This window comes from Tyto alba, unplaced genomic scaffold (assembly GCF_018691265.1).
Source record: "Tyto alba isolate M040663 unplaced genomic scaffold, T.alba_DEE_v4.0 Super-Scaffold_27, whole genome shotgun sequence".
NCBI classification, from domain to species: Eukaryota; Metazoa; Chordata; class Aves; order Strigiformes; family Tytonidae; genus Tyto; species Tyto alba.
Genome location: NW_024881301.1, coordinates 27,732,977 through 27,756,954, shown reverse-complemented (window position 1 = coordinate 27,756,954; position 23,978 = coordinate 27,732,977). Strand labels below are relative to the sequence as shown.

General features: G+C 36.2%; 1 protein-coding gene across 5 annotated transcripts in view; it reads right to left on the bottom strand.

The window, feature by feature from the left end:
- PTPN3 (protein tyrosine phosphatase non-receptor type 3) overlaps positions 1-23,978 on the bottom strand; it is a 174,596-nt gene that overhangs the window by 73,502 nt on the left and 77,116 nt on the right. For 3 of the 5 annotated variants that reach the window (XM_032988995.2, XM_032988996.2, XM_042798115.1), the window contains exons 3-8: positions 17,356-17,463; positions 17,168-17,225; positions 15,999-16,077; positions 14,496-14,540; positions 13,534-13,586; positions 3,241-3,361 (exon numbers count right to left, since the gene is read on the bottom strand). In XM_032988995.2, coding sequence (XP_032844886.1) covers positions 3,241-3,361; positions 13,534-13,586; positions 14,496-14,540; positions 15,999-16,077; positions 17,168-17,225; positions 17,356-17,463 — 464 coding nt within the window. Of the gene's footprint in view, positions 1-3,240; positions 3,362-5,504; positions 5,524-13,533; positions 13,587-14,495; positions 14,541-15,998; positions 16,078-17,167; positions 17,226-17,355; positions 17,464-23,978 lie in introns of those variants that run through there. The other 2 variants (XM_032988997.2, XM_032989000.2) reach the window with 2 other exon arrangements.

The window sequence follows — 23,978 nt, the reverse complement described above, 5'->3', positions numbered from 1 at the left end:
CGTTAATCAAATGCAATTTAAACGCAACCTGTAAAAAGCTGACATTACATTGTGTTAAGAACTCCAGAAACAAAGGTATTCCATATAAACCAGTAATTATGACTTTTTAAAGGGGCTTTACCTCAAAAGGCAGGCATCTATTATTTCCAAATAATATCCATCTTTTCAAATTTCAGGCCATCAAAATACTATGCCCTGAAACAGTCACTCTAGGAAATATTACATCATACTTCATGAAACTGAAAGTTACCTTGAACTGGAAAGCCATTGCCAGCAGTGTGGCTTGAGGATGTCCCAATAATGGAAAAAAGAGCAAATAAAGAGCTGTTTATCACAATCCTGAGATAAACTAATTACTCTGATCTACATCTACAGTGAATACTGTCACCTTGATTTTGAAAAACTTTAGCAGACCTTATCTTTTTCACTGTGTCAGAAAGGTAGAGAAAAATAACACACAAAATTACTATTTTATTATACAACAGGATGCTGAATATGTTTGCAAGAGTACATTATTTTCACTTTCAAATTTCGATCAATAACTTTGTTCAGAAAAATGGGGAAAGTTTGTTGCATACCAACAACATATGCCTGCAGATTTTAATTCTCAGTTTGCATACACCATCTGCACCAGACCAATCACGCCTTGTGTCTTGAAGGGCCAACAAGAAAAAAGTGTCTCAGCACAGACTTAGGTTTTTTTCTTGTTAGTGTTACACCTCCCTACTCAATTAGAGATGAAAAGAAGCCTTGAGGTCTCTAAGCGGGCAGTAGTTACTGGGCAAGACAAACAGGCAAGAGGAAACCAGTCCTGGTGTCTCTCTCCAATTTTTGTATCTGTTGATACCCAAGGGCTAACAAACATAAACTGGAACATAAGCATCATATGAAGTTTCAAATACATCCTTCTCCCCAAACTGATGGATAGATCTAGCAAGCATGATGAAGACATTACCAATTTGGATAATATTCACATCCTAAGACCTCAGGCTGCTTATGGACTAAGCAGAAAACATCAAGAAAACCTTGCTAGAACAAACTACATACAGAAAAATCCCCCTATTGATTTAGGGATGAACACAGAAAGAAAATTTCTGCAGATATACCAGTTCAATATGACAAGTTGTTTTCTCAACAGCTACTTACTGTCCACTGAATAGTGTCTGACATGAATGTGTTCATAGAACTACTTCCTCAGATTTTGCAAAACAACATAAAAGCTAGCTAAAAAGAAAAAAAGCAAAAAAAAAAACCAACTTGCATTGAGCTACAACATATACAACATATAAGACATAATATGGCTTCTCAAGTCTGTATCATGTTTCAGCAATTCCAGCCTTTTAATTTTCCTTCGTGAAAGTTTCCCAAAGGATAGACACTGAAGAACAAAAAATAACAGGTGTTTATAGGGCTGGCTTTGCAATCCTGTAATCTAAGAACGCCACTTTAAAAGGGATAATAATTTACATATATCCCATATGGTGCCCAGCAAATACTATTTACTCCAGATCAGCAGAAATCTCATTCCAAACAACACTGTTCTCAAACTGTAAGAAGATAAATGCTCCCTTTCAGTCTCTCCTTCTCAGAAGGCCTGGCTAACACGAGAACCATTCTTGTCAAGTAGGTTACTGGCACTGATCTAGTCAAAACCACAACTCAGACGTAAGTATTCACTATGAATGCCAAAGGAGGATGCAAGAAATACTGCCAGGATATACAACAGTTTGTCTGCCTCTCCCTGCACTTTAAAATAAATAGGCCTGTGAAGAGGTAAAGTTTCAAAAAAGGTGTTAATATAATAAAGAAATATTTCTCCCAGTGCAGTCTACTCAAATATTTTTATTCAGAACTTCAGTTACCACCACCTACATGAGTTCAAGTACAGCAGTTAAACTTCCCAGTCGTGAAGCCTTCACTCTATTAAAAACACGCAATGAAAGCATCCATTTCACTGAAAGGACCCAGAAAAGAAAGGAGTCTTTCCATCAGACCCCATCACACGTTTGTCTGGACCAATGGTAACTTGTAGTCTTTTCTCTGCAGGACATAACAAGTTTTATATCTCTGGCTATGATAGCGCTAAATACATGAGCTCAACCCAACCACTTCAAGACTCTTCAGAATCTTCCCTCAGTGATCTCCAAGATGATTGCTTCCTAAAGGCAAGCAGATTGATTCATGCCTGTCTACAAGTCCTCCTCTAAAAACTTCTGACCCTACTGGAAACTGCAAATTAATCTGGAATAAGTAGAGGCCTCAGATGTTGTGCTCCTGGGCATGAACTGCTAGGAAAGCAGTCCAGGTTGGTACCTACACAGACAGAGTGGCTGCAGTTAAAGTTCAGTGGTTATCTCTTTTTCACCCCATAAATGATGAAGCAACGTGCATGTTCTGCAGTGCTAGGCAGCAAACATGAAGTTCAGAGCTACTCACTACAACCATTAGCCATCAAGAAAGAAAAGGGAGAGGTGAGAGTACGGAAAGATGGCCAAAAAATTTAAGGAGTATTAGGGGGAGACAAAAATAGAGATATTTCAGGGTATAAATCAAAGAAACTAGGAAAGAGAAGAACTAGTTTGGCTGCAGTAAAGATACAGACAGTGACAAGTCCATAGAGATTCGGATTTCATTTGCTCAAATGCTCACAGACATTTTCTTAGGTTGTCATATTTACATTCAGCTTGCAAGTATCTGACCAACACCACTAATTCTAAAGCTGTAGTCTTACAAGAGACAATTCATCAGGGTCAGAAAGAGTAATTAGCAGCAGACTGGAGTAATCTGTTGTAGCCTTTATATTACACTCACGAGAGTGGACAGAAAGCACAATGTTAACTGAAGTGTTTAATGATTGTTTTTTGTTCGCTTGTATTTTTTTTTAATCCCATAGACAAAAAAAAAAATAATCTATAAGATTTGAAAAATGGTCAAATGTCCTTGATCCAAAAATCTAGTACAACGTTCTAGATGGTTGCCATTAATAACGTATATTGCTACCTGACCTGCTGGTTGTTATAGCTAGAAATTTATTTCAACATTTTAACACACTAGCATCATACTCTGATTATGATTAGTCTAGCACCTACGTGATAAAACCAAATATTTAATTTAACAGAAGTTATATGAAATAAAACTCTCTGTTGTACTGAAACTACTAAGAACTTGAGTCCTCCTTTTGTCATCTTTTTTCTCTTTAAAAAACTCAAGAGGTGAGAGAGAACTAAAAGATAACGATACCTGTGTTGCTCATGTAGCGATTCTACTTTGGTAAGAAAATCTTTGTTCTGCTCTGGTATAAAGTTGTAATTTGACAGATATCCTGAATGATGTACTGAAGCATTATAGTCTCCAAGTTGTGCTGTTAGAAAACAAGAAACACATATACAGTTTTCATAGTTAATTATTTAGAAGGAATTCCTTCTCATTAAAATATGTACACATATGGAGAAATGCAGGAATCGCTAATTATTTCCCAACAGACAAGCAGTATTGAATGTCAGTTGAAGCAGTATTGACATCAGTGAAGAAAGATTTTTTTCAAAATATGCTTACCATTGCTATAATTTCAGGCACTGAATGACTCAGTAATTTATTTAGTGAGTTATGTAGCCCCACTTTTGCATCACAAGCTTTAACACCACCAGACAGTCATTACATGCCACATCAGCACAGACATGCAGTACTGTAACATTACAGGAAACCAAATTGCTTCAGTAAGTGACAACAAATTAAATCAATTTGATATACATTTACATGACTATAACATATTGGAAGTCTTCAGCAAGATCTGTCAGATCTACTCTTCACACAGTCAGGTGAAAATTTTTCTAACTACCAACTGTGGCTCTGTCTTAACAATTAAACTGTTAATCTTGCCTCAGCTGAACAGCAGCTACTTAACAAAAAATGAAAAATAATTGTTGATTTATATATAACACGATGAAGCTGCTACCAAAAGTAAATATATGCTTACAGCCAAATAAACTTAAAAAAAAAAAAAAAAAAGTTCCGTAAAATTTTGTCCCTTCAAAAATTATACTAATTAGTAGATATTTCTAAATAGTTACTACATAAAAGCTAATTCTTATCCACAGTTGGTAGTATATCCGAAAAGAAAGTATAAATGACCATATGTTAATAGCCTCAGTCTATACAGTTTTTCTTTAAAAGCTATGTCAGCATAAGTTTATATCCTGGAAAACATACACAAACCTTTTACTTGTTACAAAGATGCAAGGTTTGAGGCAGTAGGGAGGTTGGTCCAAATTTAGTACATGTCTATTTGCCACAGATTTACCTAATTTCAATTAAGCAAATAATTCAAACCCTGTATTTAATGAAATCTGTGTTTTCATGAAATAGTTAGAAGAAATTAAACCCATAAACATGTTTAAGCAAATCACTAGAACTTGTACTAAATCTATTTTTTCCTTAAAGAGCCTGAAATAGATATTATAAAGCATTACAGCTTCCAGGAAGTTATTTGCATGACTTGTAAACGATTACAAAATAAAGTAATTGTATAGACTCCAAACAATTCAGCATAGAAAACCCCTCAACTAAATCAAAGTTAAAGAGCAAACTTTTAGGAACAATACTATTACCATTATTTTCCAAAAAATGCAAAGTATAAAAGAGTGATTTAGGTTGCAGGGGCAGGGGGGAACTTGTGGACTTCAAGAATAACTTACAGCTACAAGAACTATGAACTATCAGTAATGCAGGGGATAATTAATATTTTCCACTTACATATTAAAAAATCATGACTTTTATGGCCTAGAAAATGGAACCACGGTGATACAAAACAATTCCTAGGCAAATGTGGTCAGAACCTAATACAGTTGCACACCTAATTGTCAGCATCAAGGGAAATATTTAAATAAAACCCCAAGTGGAATGATAAACAGTAAGTCATTTATTTTTAAGGCAGATGTTCCTGCAATGCTTATCCCATTCTTTTTAAAGGTAGCCTGAATTTTAAATTAGTTAGCAAAATGGATGGCAAAAGAATAAATATTTACCATTAGAATCAAAACACGTATTTGAATACTTCTGTCAGATAATATATCTCTGAAGAAGAAAACAAAACCAAGAAAAAACAAAGATAGAAGATCCAGAAGTATAACAAGAAACTGAAATAATTTTAAAGAATATCTACATATTAAGAGAAGTGAAAGTCTCTGCCAAGACTAAGGCTAGAGCAATAACAATAAAACAAAAAATAAAAACTTTTTGAACAAAATAGGTATGTTAATAACAGTGTAAAAATAAAACACACAATTTCACAGATGACTGATGATTGAAGACTTTCTCCTTTATTAGACATTAACACAACCCATCTTTTCTATGAAACATAGTCTACATTTTTAAGTTTTGTTGCAGCTAGCTTGAATTACATTGTTGTCAATGGGAAGAGACGAGATCGCCAGGAATAAGACAACACAATTGTCCACTTCAATTTTATTTGCATTAGATAAACATATTTTTTACTGTAGTTTTACCTTCTCTAAAGAGGGCAACTGCTGTTCCTTCATGTATTATGAGGTAGAGTCTTCTTGCTCATCTTCCAAATATGGAGGTTGCTCTGGTCTTTTTTCCTCTTCCTCCTAGCTACCTGAGGTCACGTCAACAAGGGGAGCAGTTTAGAGTACTACTTGCTTCGCCAACTCCCCAGCCAACTGTCACGGTTGAAGAGAAACTATAAATGCTGATTAGTAGACATCTTGGAAGACTAATGATCTTGCGCAGGATTTAATTATCCAAGTAGGAAAAAAAAAGTTAGGGCATATTAAGACCTCAGTATGAAGATAAAAACATGAGGTTTTTATTTCTTTAGCAGATTTCTCCAGAACGGAGCAGAGGGGCAGAAAATTAATATTTCTAATCTGAGTTTCTCCTGACATAACTTCTACTCTGATTACATAAACCAGCAGGTACATGCTCAATGAGGATACAGTCACACTAAAAAAAAAAAAAAAAAAAAAAAAAGCGGCATATTTTTACCTTTCTGCACTCTAGCCAACTGTTGCTCTTTATTTCATTATAACTTGGAAAGAATATAGAGTAAAATGAAGAAAAATGGAAGCACAGAGGAGTTAAAAGAAGTAATTTGAATATCAGATTCTTGTATTTTAGAGTTCTATATCTAATATGAAAGGCTTTAAAGAAAGGAATGTGATAAGGCCATATTCAATGAAAAAAGAACATTTATTTTGTAACTCTTAGTAAAGAACAGTTCAATAGCCAAGTAGCCACAGAATAATTTTCCATGTATGAAGTCACATGTTGACCCTACTAAAACAGTACTTGTACAAGCTGTCAATACAGTTAGACTTTATAAATGCTTGAAAAACAAATAAAATCTTGAGATCATACAAGTTTACACAGGCTATGAACTGCCTATGCCTTATTGAAGCCTAAACAAGCCATCTTTTCTTCAGACTTCATAAAAAGCATTTGTTCAGTTAGAACGCTGTGGTCGGTATATATTTCTGTTTCTTTCTCCTGGCAGCAGAAAGATTTTTGTGCAGGAAGGCATTAAAGAAAATGACTAATTAAAATGAAAGAAAACTTTACACTTTTTTATAAGCTTCAGATACAGAGGAAGGGAAGAGCAGGAACAAGTGTATTGATATATCACTGATAGATTTCAATAGGAATTCTATAGGTAGACATGCATCTTTCCTAGAAAGGGAAGCTCAAGTACCAAATACATTGCTTCATTAAGGAAAAAAAAAAAAAAGAAAAAAAAAAAAGAGCTTTGTAGAGGAAAGATCTGACACACATGGTAGCAAAAATAGCTGATGCCAACAACTCTTACAGTAATTACTGAGGTTTTGTTTATTCAGTAGTTTCTTCCAAGAAACCATTGGTCAGTCGGCTTATATATTAGGTTAAGGCAGCACTGATCTCATGTCTGTCTTCAGCTGCTCCAAAGGGAGGGTGCAAGAAAGACAGACTCTTCTTTCAGTTGCAAACCAAAAGGATGACAGACAACAGAAATTTCAGCATTACAAATCCAAAATTGAACTAGGAAGACTCTGAGCAATCTGATATGACTTTGAACATGCCCCTTCCTTTCAAGATAAATTTACCTATAGCTCTTACTCACATGAAGTTACTTTTGATATCCAAGCTTTCTGCAACATGACCAAGGTAACTATTTGTTTGGTTTCAGTTTTAGAATTTTTTTTGTTGCTGTTGTTTTTGAATGCTAACAGTACCAAAATACCACCATTTCAATCAGGCCAGTTTCCACAGGCAGCCACAGTAAACATAAGAGTAGAAAAGATAAGCCTTTAGCTTTGTATAACTTAAAGGGTGACTGATTTCTACTTCTCATCTATGTGATATCCTTCAAGGTACAGAAGACAATTATCAATTTCTACAGAGTTTGTTTGAAAACAATGAAAAAAAAATGCATACAGAGTAATAGCACCAGAACCCATTTTTGTATATGGGTGTTCCAAGTAGCTACAGATATCAGAAGGCAAATGTATGAATAGCTTATTGGCTAAGATGGTGGGGAATCAATTATGGACAACATGGACAATATGGTCTAATGAGAATGTCTACAAAAGCTAGTCCTTGAAAACAGGTTTAATATCAACTTTCTGAAGACCTGAGAAGTGTGCCAAAAAAAAAAAAAAAAACAACAGAAAACCAACAAGTAGTTTTACATTGAACTCATAACTTTTTTCAGGGCTGAATATTTTAGGTGACATGAAAAAAGCACAAAAGTGAACTGAGTTATCTGTTTTTAAAATTAATTATATAATTATATAAGCAAATTAGGTTCCCAGTGGAACAGAAAATAATCAAACAATAGGACAAGTCCAGCATACAAGTTATGTAACTAATTTAACTTTTATCAAGAAGCAGAATCCTGAGATATAAAGTTGCAATCCAGGACTAAAATATAGTTAAGGTTACATGACTGACAACAACTGACATGCTGAGATGGGAGTGAAATATAATATATATATATAATATTAAAGGCTAATGATAAATTTATCTTTATATGAACACAGAGGTACAAAAAGAAAAGATACTTCCCTAATCTGTACAGTTCAATCCACTTAGACATTTTAAGTAATTGTTTGTTGGCACAAATAGGGAACAGAAGAAAGATGACGCACTGCATAGCATAAAGTAGTTACTGTTTCTCAACAGTAACTACAAACTATTCAGGTATAAAAATGATCCTAGAATCAGAAAATAATCCACTACAGCAGAATTCAGTTTTAAAGAACCAACATAAAAATATAGACACTTAGAGACTAAAAAGGAACATGGAAATGAGCAAAATCCATGTAGATGTAGAGATTAAAGACACCTTGTTGAAAATGGTTATCAGAGACACTCAGAACAGAACCAAAAGTGGATGTTGAGCAGAAGCAAAGGTGTTTAAAGAAGTGGAACCTGTATCCAAATAAGGACCAGAGTATGAACTCTAAACCACTCAGCCACTGAGTAAGTAAGCGTGATGTCACTACTAGACAAGTAGAACTAGCTATCATGCAGATAAAACTGATGTTTTGTAAAAGGAAGTAATGCTTCACACTCAAGAGCCCTTTTAAAAAAAAAGGTTCAATCTAGAGATAAGTGTAAATAGCTGCTTATAACCACTTATGACAGCTGTTCACTTTGTGGTGAGACAGAATGAGAAATTAAGAATGAAAAAAAAGAAACATTTGTAGAAAAAAAGGCCAGTTACACATACACAATGGTGGTCACCAAGTTATCTATTACAACTGCAGAATGAAAAAAAGAGTCAAATGTAATACCTTATATTAGGGGGAAAAAAAAAAAAAAAAAAGAAAAAGAAAAGAAAACCAGCAGCTCAAACCCCAGCCACAGTTAAACAACAACAGCAGCAGCAAAAATCACAAGGAAAAGGAAGAAACAAATTAGAAAATAAGTTATACTGAGTTGCTATTCTGCATTTCCAGTACAACATGTACTTCAGAAACCATACAGTCACAATCAGAAGTACTGAGAAAAGCAAAGCATAATCCAACGAGCATTAATTTTGAAAAAGTATGAGGACAAAAGACTTCAGAGAATTGTTATTAGCACTCCCAAAACATTAAAATGTTTTGCAGAAATAATGCATTTTAAGACTACTCTGATCTTGTCATGTGTGTTGTCTCTCTGCACTCACTACTACTTATTATCATGAATGAAATACTGTACAACATGGACCTTGACTTTGGGTAAATGTTCTTTCCCCATTTTTAGTTATGTTACATAAAAATATTTAATAGGATCATCCACCTTAAAAATACAGAACAGTAGTACCAAGTCTACGAGGCACTGCAGAAAATCAGCTACAGCACTGGCCAATATCCCAATCTGGGGTTCTCCACTCCAGAGATTACAGCATTGTACTTTGTTTTGAAGTGTTATAGATTCAAAAAAATATTTGGAGCATAGTGGAAGAGCATCAGACAAACTATATTTGAAGTAACAATCTCCAGACAAACTATATTTGAAGTAACAATCTCCAGACAAACTATATTTGAAGTAACAATCTCCTCCTCTCCAAACTAATCCACAGTGAACCATGTGGAAAAAAAATGGGCATGTATTTCAGTTAATCTCTTCTCCAAGCAGATTCTTATATTGGGAGTTTCATCACCATCACACAGATAACACTCTGGTACTGCTGATGATAGGTACTGTAAGACATGATAAAAGGTACCTGTGACCAAGCAGCACTGCTGCAGGCTTCAGAAGAACAGATGGGACATGCCCCCAATCATCAGACTACCCAATACATGTGGTAAATAAGACAAACAGTGGAATTTCAAACACTGGAAATTCAGGTCAAAGTTCTCTTTGTTCATCTGTTCTGATTTGATTCTGAGGCATAAGGGCTACAGGTGCCCTGAAAAGTATCAGGAACTTGACTGACTTCTGAGCAAATCTCTCAGCTTACATGAGGTCCTCCTTCTGAGCACTATTTCACTTCAAAAAAGAATAGGTGGGGTGCATACACAGACAAAAATCCCCAAATGCTAGCTATGAAGAGGCAGGTCTCTATAAATTAGGAAGTCTGCGGTTTCAATGTAATTTCTATAAAAAGAGGGGAAAAATGAAGACAAGTTAGAAGAGTCAGGCAAGAAGAAAGTTGATGGGGGAATTATGTGGCGTGACTCTCACTGGGGACCTGCTGTTGATCTTCCTCTAAAACCTTACAGCCCACCTCCTCCTCTGGGATCTCAGACTTCTGGAGTTCCTGAAATTCTAACAAACTCTCTTAAGCCTAGTTCCTGAGGGATCTGCAAACTAAGTTCAGCTTTTCTCGAATCCTCAGCCTCACCACCATTCCTATTCTTAGAAGATGTTAAAGCCCATTTGAATCCCAATCCAGTCAGCCCCTTCCTGAACAAATTCCCAAAGATAGATAACAGTGTGCCAGAGAAATCTCCTGGTTCTCCTCAAGGCAGAGCTGAGAGGGGAACAACATCACAGGAGGTGAGAGAAAGACCCCGATCATAACGAATCACTGAGCAACTGATGCTCAGGAAAAAGAAAGCTTAGAAGTATTCATAACATCTTTTGTTGGCTTTGTTGCTGTGCTTTACATTCAAGCCCCAGCCCAGCAAAGGATTTACACACATAAGAGCACATTCCCACCAAACCCATGGGACTTCTTACATACCAATAGGTAGGCATTTAAATACTGTTCTGGAAATGGAAACTTACTATACAAAGTGATAGAAAACAAGAAGTGCTAAATCAGCTTTGTGACATTTTAAATAAAGAGATACCTACGCTGCATAGATCCCTTATTTAATTTTAAGGACTGTACAACATTCCCATTTTACACTCACAAAACCCAAGAAGTACAATTTATCATTGGATTGTTTTCTCAGCATGAGAGTATCCTTCAGGCTTAATGATTTAAAAATTATTTGAAATGCACCTTAATAAGTTCTCCTTAAAAAAGGATTTCAAAATCCATTGATCACTTCTGTCACAAAGCACATTTACAGCTAGTAAACTAAAACTTACTCTTCTAGTGTCTGAACGGTGTTCATAATCAAGTTTAGTCACATGCTATTTAGACACAGTATTCACTCACACCCACTTGTATTCCCCTGTAACTTAGCACCACCGGACAACACAGGGCATGCCACAATGGCACAGAGTAACTTGTCAGAGCTTTATTCCAGAACTGAACTGCCGAACCCAAACACCTGTGCGAAAGGCAATGCAGAGAAGCAGCACTCCAGCAGCACAACAGACATCACCAGCAACTGTCCCTTTGCAAAACTCAGACAAAGCCTGCGAAAGTCAACCGTGCAATTGCAAAAACTACATTTAAAAAGCAAGAGCAGAAATATCAAACATCAGACTTCATGCACAATAAAAAACATCTGCCTCAGCCCTCCTGCCAGTGATGACTGCTCCACCTTTTAAATAAATAACCATAAAGTTGTCAGACAACAATGATTCTCCCTTATGCATACAAAGGAAGTTGCAGAAGGAGAGAGCAGCCTGAAAACCACCAAGAAGTGGCAGTAGTAAGAAACAGCTCAGGTAGAAAATCAATCCATGGCAACTTCAGACAATGGCTTTTTAATAAGCAGATACTTCATATCCAAGATTTTCAACTCTCCTTAATGAATATAATCAGAAATTAAAACACCAGAAGAAAGCTATTTAAAACACTAAGTTGACAAGAGTTCTAGCAAACATGATTAAAGATAAGGAGACCTACACACATACAGATTTCAGAAGGCCTTTCCTATGCCATCACCTTTAGGTAAATGGCACCAACTTGGTACCAAAAAAAAAAAAAAAAAAAATTTTTTTTTTCTTTAAGGGGGTAACATCTTTCTATTAAATGTTTCATTCTTTGCTGATGCAGAGAATAAATATAGGTATTGTACAAACAGCAAAAGAAAGGCCATCAGCTAGGAAAAAAGAAAGGTGTTTTTTTAAATAAATAATAAAAAAACCCCAACCACCTAAAAAAGCCACCCCAGGTAACAGCAGCACTATCATGAGTTTGGAAAAGCAGGCTAATAGCTCCAGGGGAAATTCCAGAATCCACTGAGAAACAGAAAGATTAAAGCACACTAGCACCCTTCCACAATCTTCACTAACCTTCTATCATTCTCCTTTAGTACAAATAACTGCATTAGTAGGTGTGCAAAGCACTAAAAAAGGTAATGGTCATAAAACTGAAGGGGAAACAAGAATTTCTTTGGGATTTGGGGTACACTACCTGTGGCACAATTAATTTTAAAAGTCACATTAAGCCTGACTTTGTGCTAAAATGTTTGCATACTTCAGCATACCTCTACATTTTTGTGCTTTAGCACAATTTCGTCAGAAACACAGCATTTAGCAATCTCAAAGTTTCAGAGCATTTCAGCCTTCAAGTGCCCTACTGTGCCCCAGGGATACAGGAGCAGGGATGCATTAGCTTTGGCAACAAAACTGGGACTCCCGCCTACTGTGAAAAACTTCTGGTTTCAGCCGTTCTTACTAAGCTTGAATGTGATCAAAGTTCCATTTAATAAAAGGGCTCAACATATAATATACTTAAACATAGAAATGAATGCTTCATAACCACTTCGGATTTTCATAGATACCAACAGGTTATCACTTTCTCCTTTATAAACCATATTTTAATTATTCAGCTTGGTCCTTTATCTCAAGCAAAAATTACCTCAATAATTCCTGCAGACCTTGCTAGCCTTTCCATAAAGAAATGAGATAAATATACATCAGCCAAATAATTACACAACTATTCTGGTATGCTTTCCCCTGACAATCGTTTTTACAAATATAAAAAGTCCACTAAACCCTCATCTTTTTGTTGTTGCTGCTGTTGTTTAGTGAGAAAGGTCTTCCTCCAGCTGTTTTTCACTATCTATTTAGGCTGCTAGGAAAAGCATAGGATCAGCCTCCGTTTAGGTTTTCCTACAGAAGCTGTTTTTCTAGTATCACCCTTAGAATTTCTTTTTGCCAGTTGCAGACAGATGAGGATATAAGCTCTTCTACACAGAGTCACCTTAAACATACTGCAAAGTGCCAGACAGTTTTACATACCTAACAAATCAAATTCCCTGAAAAAACATTACATAAAAGCACTGAAGTTTCTTAATCATGAGTTTACCTTCCCCTTCGCTGTTCTCTAAATGATCTCTTATTTCCCTGGAATGCTGTCCCATAGCCATTGTAACACAAAGTAAGTTTCATTATTTTGTTTCCAATGATAATGAAAACCTGCCTTCTTTTGTCAGCAGTACAAGCACACATAAATAAGAACAATGTTGTTCTTGTATCAGGTTTTTTTTCACAGACCTAACAAGTACACTTTTTCTATGTAGACTGCATGACAGCTGCTTTAACCACCTGTACCTTATTCACAAAGCATCACCTGTAACATTTTGAATATTCTGCACAACCAGATAATAAAAGAAATCTTTCCTTATTTTTCAGTGCCAAACAGTAGAGAAGGTAGTTGGTCGAATACATTTATTAACAAAATAACGACTGGTTATTACTTACATTGTACTGCATAAGATGCCAGGACAACAGCAGAACTAATGGGGCATGACAACCTGAAAAGAAGAAAAGATTTTTATTTAGACAGACTGTATTGTTAACAATGTCTCTGCAATTAGTTCAGCACTTGAAGACTCATTTATCTTCAAAGAACATCTGATTTTTTCTTACAAAGTTTGATTGTCAAAGCACGCTAGGACTGGACATTAAAAGCTAGTTTCTGCGTGACACCTTCTTAAGTGAATGGATGTAACTAGTCCTAAAAGGACATGCTCATGTCTTGCTGCTGTTCTTGCTGGATGCCTATTTGGAAAAGTAAAAGAAGGGATTTTTATGGGGCTCTGGACATTATTTTAATAGCTCCAGTCTGGTATATTTAAAACTAGACACAAACACTAAAATTAGCTAAATGCCAAGCACAAAGACAGCTCTGATCTCATGACCAAAACTGACTCCATAGAAGAAAAAAAGCCAACAACTGAAGGCAATTTACATTTGGCAGCAAATACTCAGACCACCTTTTCCCTCTTTTTTTAAAATGTACAGACACACAGGAATCTCAGGCAAAGCAACCACTGGGTATATGTCCACCATATAGGAAATATAACCCTGAAATCATCATAAATGAAAGCATGAACTGCCCTTTGCTACTCTTTCCTGCTTACCACACTACACAGCGGATCCCCTGCTTGGAATACCATGCCTGCCACACAATGACTCACATACAGATCTCTCAGGTTGACACTGTACCTGCAGACACACAACGCCTCCTACAGCTCATTTGCAACAAAGTTATAAACTGTTATTAATAAGTGAGCTATGTGAAAATTTGTAAGGTTTCCTAGGAATTCAATTTTAAATCAATATTGCATAAGATAGATTATTAAAGCAACAGTACCTTCAAAAAATTTTTAAAATTTTAATTTAAAAATAATTATAGAGAAATTGAAGATTCTTCTTATTACCTTCCTTCCACAATATCAGTCTTCAATTGCAGGAAGAATAAGTGCCTAGAAAAGGGTTTTTTTTGAAAACAAACATTTTATTTTCACATTTAAAATGTACGGTTTAAAAGGTTACATATATTAGCTTTATTTTATTAGATTTCCTGGCAAACTATACAAACAGATGAATAAACCTTAGTGGCATTTACAAATATGCAATCATACACCCACACACTCTCACAACAGTTTTAAAGATCTTTAGCAGTCTGTACTACAACTCCAGGAACACAACACGAATGCCACAATTAACACTACAAAACCCAAACAATTACAGAACTGGGCTCGCTATCAGGAATATTCTTCTTGGACGTAACTGTAACTTTTTAAAAAAAAAAAAAAAAAAAAAAAGCTAACAAAACACAAACCACAAACAAATTCCACCCCAAACTGTGATAGTCTATCTTGGAACTACTCAGTGTGGAAGAGATATTTCTCAAATAGCATATGCCGACAAAAAGCTCTTAAACAATTCCCCAAGAACAGTTCAGTCTTGCTCTTATTAGTGTGTTTGACAACGTGACTTCATAGTGATACTGGAGAGTTGGGATGTGAAGAACCATAAAGAGCAGGTCTTTGAATAACTGCAGTTTAAAACTGCAAGAACAGCTTCAACTGCATGATTAGCAAATACCAAAAACAGGTCATTAGCTAAATGTTCTACAAAAAATATCATTTAACATGCTGTACTATTTATATTATGCTGTACTATTTATATTCTCAAGTCACTGAAATTAACAATGAAAATGTTACAAAAATGACAGATTAATGGGTGTCTGTGAATTCTAAATTCCGTATCATGTGCACCGAAAAAACCCCAAGTATTCGATTAAAGCCTTGTGACAAGTTAATTGAAAATTGCTTATAAATCATGTAGCCCACCCAAAAACTCTGAGATAGGTTAAAAAACTATGAACAGAAGTATTATCGATCTTTGTATGTTACAAGTAATAGGCAAACTAGAAAACAGAAACTGTTTTCTGTTCTTCCTGAAACAAAATAATCCCCACCCTCCCACACCCTCAGCATTAAATCCACTACACATGTTCAAAACTGACTCAGTGTTGATACAAAACTTCTAACAGAGGCATAGGGCAGGAAGACATCTTAATCACTGAACTTTTTTTAATCTTTGCATCTGATTAAGGGATCAGAAAATAAAAGGATAAAAAAGGCAATAGGCAAGTACTTCAAGCAATGAAGGGCTCAAAAACCACAGGAACCCAAGGTGTAAATAAACCATCATCTTTGTACTAGATTATACTCCGGCTGTATTTTGGAGTTGTAGGCTGTATATAGCAGAAACCATTATGAATATCGCACCAAGCTGTCAATTCCAAAAACATTTAATACAAAGAATTATACAAAGTTATCTATCTAATAATGCATAGTTTGCCAAGCTGTAGAGATGAGAAAGAAGGGCTTTATACATTCTCAGTTCATGGAAGAAAACATCAAATAAGTTACCTGGTTTGTTCTTGCTGAAGTGTGTTAGGATCAGGTATAAAAAACCTTACACGAAAACGAAGGGTGCAGGGAAAACCTCCTGCAATATTTTAGAAGAGCAAATCAATTTTTTGTTTAAAAAAAGAAAGAGCCCAAGGTTTTTATTTGTGTTTATAGAAAAATTACATGAACAACCACATAGAAATCTCATGCATTTTTCTCAAGAAGCTAAATCACAGGAAGTCTCTCCTGATCCCCCAAGAAGAATGGGGATCTCGTCTCCTCTATGAGGAGAAAATACTCTCAGATATCGTGATGCTTTCATATAAAGTACTTTGTATAGGCTATTTTACATAAAAGGCATTATTTCATTATTTTTGCCTCAGAGGTATTAGAAAAGAATAAAGCAGCAAATATATTTGAAGCATCTCAATTGGGATAACGTTCAATTATATCTCACATATAAATACAAGAAATTAACAGAAGTTCACCATGTTAACTTCATGTATTTTTATTTTAATTCACACCTAATCTACAGTATATGGTAGAAATAAGAGAGCTGAAAAACACAGCTCAAGTTTCACAGCACAAATTGGGACAGTGTCACTCAGTCCTCCTAAGCTGCTATTTGGCAGGGTCATGCTGGCCAGACTGCCCTTCTTGGTAAGCATGCTGTGTCACCCAAAGCTGTTTATAAACAAGACATACTAGAGCAACACATGCATCTGGAAGTGTGTGGTGTTGGCTGTTTGTTTGGTTTTTAAAAAAAACAAGCATACTTTTTTTTTTTCTTATTCTACTCGAGAGAAGAAATTGCCACAAACTATACATGAAACTGGTTCCACTTCCCTCAGTCAAAACTCCTCCTCTTTATTTCCTGTATCAGGAGGAACTTACTGGCACCGTGATATGACTACTGCTTTCATAGCCAAAATGTCCAACATTAGTCTGAAGCCAGGTTTAGATGCTATTACAGTATCAAAGTGACCTACCAGATCTTACTAGCACTCAGGTTGCAGTAAGAGATGTAGAAAGCTCTGCTGAAAAGACCGGTAAAGTTAAGACTTGCTCTTAAAGAAAATCTACCATCTGGATGCACTAATTTACAAGAACTGTATTTATTCTAGTCATAAGGACACAGAAAAGCAGGACTACACAGTTATAATCAAGGTATTAAAAACAAGTCTTACCTTTTAACTGCTTCCTAATAGGTTTGTTTGGTTCAAGCCATCGCTGTGAAATGAAAAACTATTAGATGGGTTAAAAATATTTGTAATAAATACTGTTCATTCATGTGTATGTGTGTGCATGTGTATGTGTATATACATATAAGTATATGCATATACATGCACACACATTTATTATTTACTGTACTTACAGGTGAATCTACTGAAGTTTCATTTTGCTGTAAACCAAAATATTCCTTCTCTGTCACACCGAACTGGTTATAGGTCATATCCAGTAAAATCTGTCCAGTGTCTTGTTTCTGAAAACAAGAAAACTTCAGAAGTGAAATTCTGCAACACTTACACATTTTAAGATACAATTAATTGAAATAAATTTGTTTTTAAAAAAATGTAACTCATGAATAAACATAGCTGCTAATCCATTGGTTTGAAGTTTCTCAGCAATAAGAACATTATTCTGATGGAAGTATCTTTAAAAAAAAAAAAAAAAAAGGCTTTCTTTCCAAAATACATTAAGCATGCAAAATCTCATAATACGAATTGACATGAACTCAAGCCCTTAAGGTCAGTCCAGCAATTTAATTTTAAGCAGACCACCTCTCCTCTGACCACAGCCTTTGGAGCAATGCTGCACTCCAGCGCTGTGGCCTGCAAGGATGGCTTGTAGCCACATGGGGCTGCTCTGGGCCCTGCTGGCCCCACCAGCCCAGCGCCCTCTGGTTCCACATCAGCTGTCAAAAGCCAAAATCAGTATGCACTGAGATGGAAGGGGAAAAAGTAGAAGGATGTTGTGATCCAGCCATAAGATCTTGTACTTCAACCTGAACTCCCCACTTGCCCCTCAGCCTCCTCAAGCTCAGCTGCTGTTCAGGCACCCCACTTTCTGCCTGGATGCCCCTCAAGACAAGTATCAGGGAAGAACTAGGGCAACAGAGAATTACACGGACAGCAGAGATCCAGAAGCATAAGCACGGTATAATTTTCCCCAAATCAAAGTAGTATCTCCATGCCATGGGACTGAGGAGAGCAGATAAACCAACTTCTGCCAAAGAACACTGTGAACCAATTCTATCAAAAAAATCGAATCACAAAAGGAAACAAAAACCCTCAACAAGATTGACATGATAAATATGCTAATATGTAATAAATAGCTTGCGAAGGTCTATGCATTTTAGGTCTAGATTTTCATATACAAATTTGCTGGACAGAACAAAAAAATCAGACTAGTTTGTTTGTTATCCTGTCTATTCAAAAAATCATAGCAAACTAAGTTTTCATATCATCTTCCAAATTTCACTCTTAAAAGCAGAAATAAACTGCACACATACAAAAAAAAAAATCTAAAAATTATTTAGACTGCAAAAGACAAGCACTTTGTTCTGAAACAAATTTCCTAAAAATTGAGTTCCAATTTAATCGAGTTCTGATTTCCTAAACAGATTTCTTAATCTCCTGAAACAAAGGACATAATGTATAAACATGACAGTGACCACATTTTTGTGGATGGCCCCAGTCCTACTGAATTCATGAGTCCTCACTTTATAAGCCAAGAACACAATATTGTATTCAATTCTTTGTCTAGTCCTTGATTATTATACAACCCTCAAGTGCTCCTCAGAAGACAGATTTATTTTTTATTTAAAAAAAACCAGGGTACCACACCGCTGTAAATTGAGTGCTTTAAATAGTAATATATTTCATAGTCTTCCCGTATTTCATAGAAGCATTCTTCCTATTTAAAAGACAGGAAAAGAAAAACAAAGATTCAAGCAAAATACACCCACTTGGCTACCTTAGTTTGGGGCATGGGATAGTATTATCCAACACTTCCTACTGCTACAGCAGAACTACTCCTAGTAGTTCATTTGTGATTTAAATGCTCAGTGTTACTATATCAGGCTCCAGATGCAAGGTAAGGTAACAGCCAACTGTTGGTCTCCTGTGAAAAGTTATACCCATTTTTCTGGATCAAAGTCACATATGAAGAAAAGAACGTAGGCAACACTCAACTACCTTATGTATGAGACTACTCTTTCCCCTCCACAACAGTCTCCGATCTCATTTAACTTTCACAACAAATAGTTGAGGTTTTGCAATAAATGCGAGCCCACTCAGGCCTGTAAGTCTGTGCAGCCATCAAATGCAGCAGCTCTGTGCCCTCCTCTTCCCTAGATGCACATTCCTATTCCCCTCCTTTCAGACAGGCTACTGTTCTTTGGGATATTCAAACCATGGCCCTGATCAAACCTCATTTTTTTGTGAAATAACATAGACCTAGATCCAGCTTAGAAACTGAAATCTTGGTGACAGGCAAGGACCACGCATTCCTCATCACACACAGCCATGGTGCCATGTATCTGTCAGGCAGTTCCGTCCAGCACCATCGATGAGGTGGGCTCTGCTATGAAAACTGAGATTGCCTATCAGAGATAATCCATATATGTACACAAGAGGGCCCTATGAAAACAGCAGATGCCACCTTAACCCTCTGAAATAATGAGCATTTCCTGACATGAATACATTAATCCTCAGCACTGCCTTACTCTACATACCACATTTGATTCCCGAGGGTTATGTTTTTATAAGCAGAACGTTAAAACACTTTCAAGTGACATCACATGACACCTGCACAACTTAGAAGCGTAATTGCACAGCTATGGCACATCTGACATGAGCTAAATGAGCAGCTGAAGTTATATTGTGACCAAAAGCAGCAATTACAGGGAATGAGACACACACTGTCATTGAAAGAAAGTGTTCAGGCATCGCAGGTTTCATTACAAGTGGGGCAGGAGAAAACCACAGAGGGCAGAGTCTTCTGCTATTTTTCTCTCTGAATTTCAATGCTTCTGACTCCCTTCAGCTTCCTTTCTTTACAAGCATTATCTCCTAACTCCCTTCTCATTTTTCATACTTCTGGTCCTCCATCCCAATTCAGGTGCCTTCACCTTCTCTCTCCCCACCCACCCTTTCACAATTGCAACCCACCCCTCTCCCTGGCACACATGAATTGCTAAACCTTCTCACTGCTTCCCTGTAGAGACAAGCAAGCTCCCTGATACAACATTTTTGCTCAGCAGTTGCAATTCTCTCTTTGAAATATTTCAATGGGTCTCCCAACCCTAACCCAGCTGCTCAGCTAGTACCAGTCTCCATCTTTATACCCACTATTTCTTTCTCTTCCTCCTCTCCACATTTCCTATCAAAAGCAATGAAGCAATTTCCAAAACTAGTTTTCTGTGGCTCCAGTTCTTCCTCTCTGGTATTAAAAGCACAAAGTTTCTTCCTCAGTCCCTAGATCAAGCACTCACTTCAGAAACCTAAGCTAAGTACAAAACGTCATTTTAAATTGTTAAAGTCTTCTTCAGTTGTTAAAATTCCCAAAGCTGAAGGTTTTTGTTGCATTTTTCTCAAGAAATTCTATATTTATTTGTCTTTGTCTTAAGAAACATGTTAGTTATTTTTCAGCCTATACACCTAAAAATAAAGCTACCACACAGCTCATGTTGCACAATCTTCAATCTTTTTTGCACATAAGCAATTTCGAGATCTAGGTAAAAAGTGAGGCAGGCTAAGCATGTCACATCACTGCTTTTGAATTTTGATATCCATTCCAACACAGTCTATAGCCACAGTATATTCTAATATTACAACATGTCAAGTGCTTTACAACACATTGTATTTTCACCGAAGGAAGAGGGCAAAACAACATCAACATCACTCAGCTAAAATGGGCATTAGAACCAAGTTCTCCTTAGCCCTGTCAACCATTACAGCAAGTAGTTAAGACATTCTTAATAAAGCTCTTGCCTTTCTACAATGAGATAAAACAAACTATGCACTTTCCACACTATTCTATTCTGTTACAATGACACAAGCTTTAAAATAATCTTAAAAACTTTAAAGCTTTCAACTAAAAAGAAACATTTCCAAGAGGTTGGCCTGTTTCCACCCTGAAATTTCCACTTCTCTAATCTTCCTGACATCTACCAATCCCAATTCTGAACTGTTGAAAGCTTTGCATCAACCACCTCATAACCACACACCATTCACCTCCATTTAAATCTGCCTTGAAATACATTTCACCTTATGTTGTAGAGGCCAAAAATTACTATTTAAAGCTGTCATAACCAACACCTATTACATCCTACTACATTCTGCCTGCACCACAATGATTTCTTGCTATAATTTAGATTAGTCAAGTTTAATTTCTAGTAAGATACACTATTTTGAAGAGAAAGAACCTCTTCAATATTTTTAATGTCAAGTACTGCCTAGAAGCTGGAGTCATCAAGACCCATTGTCCTAAGAACTGCATAAACGTAAGTGAAGACTTAGTTCTCTGGAGTGGAGGGGTAAATATGCAAGTAATCCTTTTCAGTTTGTTAACTTCTACAAGGTAAGTGGTACAAAGCGATACAAAGAGGACAGCACAATATATAGCACATCTATCTCTCTCCTCTGCAAAAGCTTTGCCCCCCCTTTCTGGCAATAAACTCACAGTTAAACACCACCTAAGCTTTTGCAAATTCAGTCTCAATTCAAACATAATACCCATTGCCCCTCATGCGCTGTTTGAGGTCATCCTTTCCTAATTTATCCTGTAACAGTCATCCACCACCAAACAGCCTGTGTCCTTTGGTCCCAATATGCCTACGAGCTTGAATGAAGTGCTACACCTTCTTTTAATTTCCACACAGATCATTTATTTGCTCTTCTGCTAACCGTTCTATTCTCTTCCTGGAATTTATTTACTTACCTGATGCTCTTATTCAGACCATGAAAGATTTTGTTTAGCTAGAATAAACAGAACAGCTGCTTCTTTCCTTAGGTTCAGACTTCTGCAGAGCATCCTAGTTGTACTTTCTATGTCTGCCTGACTGGAACTTCCCTCTTTTGACTGCGAGTAGCCAGGATCCACATGTGGCATTCCCTGGAGGGTGGCCTCGATGCCAAGACTAACACTGTTAATACTTCCTTGACATTGGCTGAAGATTCCTGCTTGGTGCATAATAGCGCTCATCTTTTTCAGAACAATAACACATGAGCAGCTCAGCCTCCAAGCTACCAGTGTTCTCCCCCCTCTATTGTTTGCAACTGAAAATTGAGCTTAAAAAAATATTACCTCATCTTATGAAAGCTATTAGTTTACACTACTGATTTCCCTCACTGCAATTACTCCTTGCTCAAGATAACATATTTGCTACCTCATATTCCTGTATTTTTTTTTATTTTTAATAATGCCTCAAACCATATATTTTTGATTTACTGAAAAAATTCAATGGCAAAATGTTAAATTTGTCAATAACTCTGTTAACGTCCTTGCACTGTTTAAAAGCTCCTTTTCAGCAAAATCTACTGCCACCTCTTGAGCCAACTCCCTGCTCATCCCTTGTCTTCTAGATTCCATATACTCCAGAGCAGTATTTTCCTGTATAAAGGTCTTACAAAATATTTATCCAAGCCCACAGAGTTTTGACCTACTGCATTTCCTCTGCCTCCAACATGATTTAAAACAAACATATACATGAGGTTAGTCATTCCAGTTTTAACTTCGGAAAAATCTCCCCTCTGCTCATTCTTTTTTTCAGCATTTATTACAATGTCAGGCCCCACAAAGAGCTAGAGACTGACAAGCCTGCTGTAAGTCAGATCGCTTTCTCGCTGTCCTCAAAGGCATCATCAAATTTCATATTGTATTACTGTTTTCCAGAGTATACTGATCTGCTTCAATATATAACTAAATATTTGTTGCCAGCCTGAAACTTCATACAGCAGTTCTTTCAATGTGCAGGGACACAGATTAGCACTAAACTGGCTTGTATTATCAGACAATATCCAGTAAGAAAACTTAGTGACATCCAGCAATTCTGCATCATTGCATTTTACTATGAGAAGTTTAAAATGATAAAAAACTTACATCCACAGTCAAAAAAACCCTCTAAGACTTGTGTCTCTGCCCATTATTTTAAACATACCAATAGCAATAGTTGGTATTAATTCCTTATAATTTGAATCTCAAGTCATGCAAATTTTCTCATTATTACTGCCTAATCATTTTATTTCTAGAAGGAAACCCTGTTACTAAAAGGCAGCTACTCTAAAAGCAAAAATCACAGGTACTAAGACATAAGCATCAACTCAGACAATGCAATAAAAAAAGTGATCTGACGCTGACTTTTGTGAAGGGATGAAACTTACAATTTACTGAAAATTGAGAGGAATACTTCCCAAGTGATCATTCCTGGTAAATGCGTCAAAGTAGAGCAATAATGGAAAATTGATGCATGTTTATACCAAAAGTTACAAATAAATTTGCATTACTGCTTAACATATACTTATTACACACAAACACGGTATGTAGGCACATACTGTATATATTAGAATGACAACTAACATCTTCCCCATGTGGAAGGCTTATGCATTACAGCCTTAGAACAAGACAGATGTAAACATCACAGTTAGAAGTGAATTAGCCTTATCACAAAATTCAAACACCTGAAATTTATTTCAAGACTTCAAGAAAACATGGATGTAATTAAAATTAAATGCAACACTCAATACCAAGTGCAGTCAAGGCTTTGTCTCAAATGTGCTTTTGAAAGAACCTTTCTATCTCAGCTTACATGCCCATTCTATTCTTTGCCTGGTCTTTGAACATATTTCATCGAAATACCGAAACACATAATGGGAGAAAGACAAGAAAGGCCATTTCAGTCTCGTGGACTTAACATACATTTCTTATCTGGACTGTAAGCAGTGTAGAGGAATGAGTCAGTCTGTATTCTCATGTGAGCCTTCTTGATAATGATTA